The 7,300-nt window shown below is 43.5% G+C and overlaps 1 protein-coding gene across 1 annotated transcript in view; it reads left to right on the top strand.

Moving 5' to 3' along the window:
- Nucleotides 1-5,874, top strand: part of LOC106817615 (neuropeptide FF receptor 1-like) — a 31,763-nt gene extending 25,889 nt beyond the window's left edge. The window contains exons 2-3 of the mRNA XM_014822293.1: nucleotides 3,212-3,311; nucleotides 4,862-5,874. Coding sequence (XP_014677779.1) covers nucleotides 3,212-3,311; nucleotides 4,862-5,570 — 809 coding nt within the window. The 3' untranslated portion in view covers nucleotides 5,571-5,874. The remainder of the gene's footprint in view (nucleotides 1-3,211; nucleotides 3,312-4,861) is intronic.
- The last annotated feature ends 1,426 nt before the right edge of the window (nucleotides 5,875-7,300 follow it).

Here is a 7,300-nt window from a genome sequence, read left to right as displayed (position 1 = left end):
GTGTGTAGGTGTGTGTGTGTGTGTGTGTGTGTGTGTGTGTGTGTGTGTGTGTGTGTGTGTGTGTGTGTGTGTGTGTGTGTGTGTGTGTGTGTGTGTGTGTGTGTGAGAGTGTGTGTGTGTGTGATGTATACTGTGTATTGATTATCGTTGACGTTGCTATAGTTACCACCGATCAGCCTAATAAAGTAAAAACGCACACGTTCTCGTACTACGAAACTCGACTGTTCCCTTGTTTCATTTACGTTTTCTCCCCACATCGCGATTGTAACGCCGTGTAGCGGCGAACGTGCGCATTACACTCGGCACGAAATTCAAGTTGACGATGATGACGATGACGATGACGACGACGATGACGACGACGATGACGACGACGATGACGATGACGATGGCGATGACGATGACGATGACGATGACGACGATGACGATGACGACTATGACGATGACGATGACGACGTGAGGATGATGATTGAAGCGGCAATGGGTTTTGTTTCATGTCTGAACAGGATTGCATTGCAATGTTACAGGTAGCGCGAGCATGCTGCGTGTGGTGATGATACCATGGAACTCACGCCACAGTATGATGATCTGATACGGACGGTAACGTGGCAACACGACAGCATGGCGTGCACAGCTGCATCCGTGTTGTCTATGGATACACGCGCCATAGTGTCGATATCGTGTCTATATATCGTGGTGATATCCTATTGATAGTTGTATCAATATCATGTCTATATCGTGTTGATATCATATTGATAATCGCGTCGATATCATGTCTATATATCGGGTCGATATCACATTGATAATCGTGTCGATATCGTGTCGATATTATGTCTATCTCGTGTTGATATCATATTGATAATCGTGTCTATATCATGTCCATATCTTGTAGATATCATGTCTATATCGTGTCGATATCATATTGATAATCGTGTCGATATCATGTCTATCTCGTGTTGATATCATATTGATAATCGTGTCGATATCATGTCTATATCGTGTCGATATCATGTCTATATCGTGTTGATATCATACTGATAATCGTGTCGATATCATGTCTATATCGTGTCGATATCATGTTGATAATCGTGTCGATATCATGTCTATATTGTGTCGATATCCTATTGATTGATATGGACGGTAACGTGGCAACACGACAGCATGGCGTGCACAGCTACATCCGTGTTGTCTATAAATACACGCACCATAGTGTCGATATCGTGTCGATATCGTGTCGATATCGTGTCGATATCCTATTGATAATCATGTCGATATCGTGCCTATATCATGTCTATCTCGTGTTGATATCATGTTGATAATCGTGTCGATATCATGTCTATATATCGGGTCGATATCACATTGATAATCGTGTCGATATCGTACCTATATCATGTCTATCTCGTGTTGATATCATATTGATAATCGTGTCGATATCATGTCTATATCGTGTCGATATCATGTCTATATAGTGTCGATATCATGTCTATATTGTCTCGATATCATGTCTATATCGTGTCAATATCATGTCTATCTCGTGTTGATATCATGTTGATAATCGTGTCGATATCATGTCTATACCGTGTCGATATCATATTGATAATCGTGTCGATATCATGTCTATATCATGTCGATATCATGTATAAAATTATGTCGTGTCGATATCATATTAATAATCGTGTCGATATCATGTCTATATCGTGTCGATATCATGTATAAAATTATATCGTGTCGATATCATATTGATAATCGTGTCGATATCATATGTCTATCTCGTGTTGATATCATGTCTATCTCGTGTTGATATCATATTGATAATCGTGTCGATATCATGTCTATATCGTGTCGATATCATGTCTATCTCGTGTTGATATCATATTGATAATCGTGTCGATATCATGTCTATATCGTGTCGATATCATATTGATAATCGTGTTGATATCATGTCTATTTCGTGTCGATATCATGTATAAAATTATATCGTGTCGATATCATATTGATAATCGTGTCGATATTATGTCTATATTTTATCGGTATCATGTCGATATTGTGTCGATATCTTTTCAATATATGTGTAATATAACATATCTCGGGTGTTGCCAAACGAACGCGCATGCAGGGCCCTCTGGCGGCATGTTTGCGCAGCTTCGTGCATGTTGACTATGTACACGAGGAGGATATATAGTTGAGATGAGATAGATTGTTGAGATGAGCTAGATAGTTGAGATGAGATAGATAGTTGAGATGAGATATATAGTTGAGATGAGATAGATAGTTGAGATGAGATAGATAGTTGAGATGAGATAGATAGTTGAGATGAGATAGATAGTTGAGATGAGATAGATAGTTGAGATGAGATATATAGTTGAGAGGAGATAGATAGTCGAGATGAGATAGATAGTTGAGATGAGATAGATAGTTGAGATGAGATAGATAGTTGAGATGAGATAGATAGTTGAGATGAGATAAATAGTTGAGATGAGATAGATAGTTGAGTGAGATATATAGTTGAGATGAGATAGATAGTTGAGATGAGATAGATAGTTGAGATGAGATAGCTAGTTGAGAGAGATAGATAGTTGAGATGAGATAGATAGTCCAGATGAGATAGATATATGAGATAGATAGTTGAGATTAGATAGATAGTTGAGATGAGATAGATAGTTGAGATGAAATAGATAGTTGAGATGAGATAGATAGTCGGGATGAGATAGATAGTTGAGATGAGATAGATAGTCGGGATGAGATAGATAGTTGAGATGAGATAGATAGTTGAGATGAGATAGATAGTCGAGATGAGATAGATAGTTGAGATGAGATAGATAGTTGAGATGAGATAGATAGTTGAGATAAGATAGATAGTCGAGATAAGGTAGATAGTTGAGATGAGATAGATAGTAGAGATGAGATAGATAGTTGAGATGAGATAGATAGTTGAGACGAGATAGATAGCTCTTTCCGCTTTTGCTCACCCTCCCTCTCTCCACACCTAGTGTACTATATAGATGTGACTGTTCTTGCTTGCGCGCACCCTCCCACTCCCCGCATGTAACTGCACTATAGATGAGGCTATTCCATTCTGCGCGCAGCCTCCCTCTCCCAGCACCTTGACCATGAATGTAGCTCTTCCATCTTGCGCGCACCCTCCCCATCTTCATGTCCCCCCCGCTCTAGCTGACATGATGACTCACTGCGGTAAATTCGTTCGTTCTTTCAGGTTACATGTTTACTGCTTCCATCTGCAAGCTGGTCACGTGGCTCCAAGCCGTCAGCGTCACGGTCTCCATATACACTCTCGTCGCTATATCTCTGGAGAGGTAGGTGGCGCCACAGTCGCGAGGAGGATGCGATTATTAATACAGCGAAATTATACAGACAAAGTATATATAATTGGCGTAAAATTATTAATAATTATTATAAGGGAGGTTGTAATTTTATATCGTAGCAGAACATATTATATGGCGGCTGTATAAGTTTCGCTGTTGTTTTATTAATAGAGTGTTGCAGATGTTGTTATCAATATCACTCACGTTATTGTTGTAGATTTCTGTATAGTCATGTTGTTCCGGTATTTTTAGAAATAGTTTCAAAAGGGAGTGTAATAATATATCGTGTCGTAACGTTATATATATATATATATCTAGTGTAGTATAGTGATATATATATATATATATATTATATATATAGTGGTTTCCGCCTGCATTGACACGAGCGAGGTGTGGCGCCGCCTTGCTCAAATTCTCGGCTGCCATACAGAAATTTGTCCAAAACACCGCCCTCGCGAGTGAACCCTCTGACAACTCGAAAGGAAATCTAAGAGTCTCATACAATGTGTTCAGAATAGCCTAGAATGCACCAATTGCACCATTTTTTCAATAATCTCCCGTGGAGCATGCCCTAGTTTGGCCGCGCACCTGCGCTGCTCGCTTTGCTACGACCTCTAAACGCACAAACACCACAAAAAAATTTACCACCTTACAGACCTTTTTGGCCACGGAGGAAACAATGTATATATATATATATAATATATAAATATATATATATAGCGTGTTTATGTGTGTGTTTACCTTGAGTTACCTTGTAGCAAACTCACTATTCTGTCTACGTGATAACCCGGTGCTGCCACTTATCTGCTGACCCCGCCTCAGCCTGTGTTCCAAAATCTCCTGCGGAAGTTGCATTAACAGTGACTCACTAACAGTCTCCAGGCCCGTAGGCAGTTTTGTTTACGGGAGGGTGTGATCTAACGAGTATACGTACCGAAAGAGCGCCGGAGCCGCCAGTCTCTATAGGGGTCCGGGGGCATGCCCCCTCGGAAAATTTTGAAAATTAGGTTGTCTGAGACTGCATTTCGCGCGTTTTGAAGGCAAAACAGGCAGCCAAAAGCGAACCTCAAAACGTGGACATTTCCCAAATTTTTGAACTTTAAAATGGATTTTTCCCACAAAAAAGTGGACCTCTACAGCCTGTGGGGCATCCGTCGCACCCCCCTCCCTACGGGCCTGGTCTCGCGAGTACTATTCAAAGTGAAATTATGCTGCTCCACTTCCTAGCCCGCACGTCTTCGCGTCTATTTCGGGACTGTTAAAGTTGTCGGCAACAGGGCGAAGATTTAAGTGGGTGAAAAGACGAGGATTGCGTGACAACGGGGAATGGAAAACATCCAACTGCTAACCTGACGATTTCTGTAAATGGTTTACTGTCCGCGGCACCTCTAAACACGATTACAGTTTTATTTGCGTCTGCCTCGATCTTAGGAAGAGGGAGTGGGTGGGGGGGAGGGGGTGTTGGGAAGGAACGCGCGTCATCGCCATAGCAACCCCGTTGCAATTTAGCGAGACCCGCCATCTTTGATTTTCGTCGCCAGGTATATCGCCATCTGTCATTGCATGACCAGCGTCAAGATGATAACGAACGCCGCCGGCGGCGCTACCGTCGCCGTCACGTGGGCCGGCGCCGCTCTGCTCTTCCTTCCTTGGCTCGTCAACTACACGGTGACGTCGACCGTCGACGGGCGCCACCTGGTGACGACGTGCGGCGACGCGTCGGCGGGACACGTCTGGTTCTTCGTCGCCGTCGTTTTCTCTCTCTGCTACTGCGCGCCGCTCGTCTGCATCGGCGTCTGCTACGCGAGCATCGCCGCGCACGTGTGGCGCCGCCGCGTGCCCGGCGAGAGCGCGCGCACGCACGAGCGCGCCACCCAGCGGCAGAAGATCCGACTCGCGAAGATGGTCGCCGTCGTCGTCGCGCTGTTCGCGCTCTCCTGGCTCCCCCTGTACGCGGTCTTCATCGGCTACTACGCGGGCGCCATCTTGGAGTCTCACGCGCTGCACGTCGCCGTGCCGTTCCTGCAGTGGCTCACCGTCAGTAACTCCGCTGTCAACCCCGTGCTCTACGCTTGGCTCAATGCCAAGTATCGCCGCGGGTTCGCACTGCTGCTGACCAGCCGGCAGTGTTGCGGACACCTCCGCTGGGAGAACAACCGTCTGTCGTCGTCGTCGTCGACGACGAGGACTAACCGCGACGCGTCGGCAAAGATATACGCGTCGGCGAGGCAGTGCAGCTCGCGTGTATAGCGTAGCGTAGCTGGCGCCGCCGCAGCATGCGTTGCCGGAGAGACAAGAGTGACGGGATGACATGCATGCCTGCCACCTGGTGGCGAGATGCGGCACTCTGCTGTAATCTGACGGGGTGTGTTCGCAGCGGCCCGTTTTTTTGCATTTTGGCACGAGAGGGCGCTGCACGATGGCGGCTTATTATGGGATAGCACGCGTACTGCACTTACCCCATGGGAATTTGCACAGCATTTTTGCGGTGGTATGAAGATAACATCAATGACGTACTCGTTGTTAATTAATATCTTGAAATAAATACTATGTTGATGAAGGAATTTAAATAAAACTAACATGTCATTAATTATTCGCAGTGACTGGTTTTTGCAGGTATATCGGCACGCATAGCTGCATGTAGTGAGTTCATGAGCTTTCACGCAATTGTGAGTAAACCGCCACCACACACACGGGCTTTAAAACCGCTAGCTACGCTTTGCTTTTGAATTTTTGCTAACCACATTGACCACGATTGACACTTGCTAACCACCACACTTCTCATAATTGCATACCGTTGGTATATATATATATATATATATATATATATATATATATATATATATATATATATATATATATATATTAACTATATATATATAATATATATAATATTATATAAATATATATATTTATATATTAGTATATTACTTATATTATTTAATATTATATTAATATATATAGTATAATTATATTTACACTCTACAACATCGGTAATATTGTTTTACGATGACTTAGCATTGAACCTTCAATTATAGTTCTGTTTATTTCTGCAGAGAAAGTTCAGATCTGCCGTCATAGCAACCGTGGCAGTGAGAAACCTTAGATTACAGCAGCGTTCGCAAGATAGCGCCACACGCCGCGAGCAGCACGATATGGTGTGACGTCAGGGCGACGCAGACGGCCACCCGGTGACCCGGATGACTGCGACGCTCACCAGCCGACTCCAGTGATCTCATAGTGTGACACAAAACAGTATAAAGTAATAACTTTAGGAAGAAAGAGGAGGGGAAGAGATCACGGACGAATAACGCACTATAGACACTAGTAGGAGAATCATGATATATGACCTGAATTCAATAGCGCTCGCACAGTGAATTGATGCACATGTTCCTCGGTTGGAAAGGTATTACTACTACTACTACTACTACTACTACTACTAGCCTTGATATAGCTCCAAGAAACGGTATTGCTAGGGTTAGAAGACAATCGGTTATAGACAATCGGTCGCACAGCCTGGTCGGGCTAGCCTAGATACAATAATGTAACCCAACAAGAGTAGGGTTACAACTACTCTTGTTGAGTTACATTATTGTATCTACTACTAGCCTACAACTTGCATAAGGCAGTGGCTGGAGGTACGGCAGCCATATCTCTAATTTACGAAGCTGGAGGTACGTCAGTCCATTCGCTTTCATACTGAAAGAGACAAAGATGGCGGCGGATGGCGGCAGGTTTCGAAATAACGCCTTGGGAAATAAATTCACGATTTGAGAGTTTTGATGAGCTAGAAAAACTCGGATTACGTATGAAAATGAACATTATTGTAAACTTTACATCAGAAGATCGCAAATAATTGCCTCAGCCCTCAAACAAACGCCAAAAAGGGGCTTCCACGAACGACGGCTGCCGTACATCCATGCAGCCACTCCGTTACTACAATGTATTACTACAGTACTACTATTAGTATTACTACTGTA

This window comes from Priapulus caudatus, unplaced genomic scaffold (assembly GCF_000485595.1).
Source record: "Priapulus caudatus unplaced genomic scaffold, Priapulus_caudatus-5.0.1 Scaffold1796, whole genome shotgun sequence".
Classification (NCBI taxonomy): Eukaryota; Metazoa; Priapulida; class Priapulimorpha; order Priapulimorphida; family Priapulidae; genus Priapulus; species Priapulus caudatus.
The sequence above is the reverse complement of the archived record's forward strand: the minus strand, read 5'-3'. Positions and strand labels throughout refer to the sequence as shown.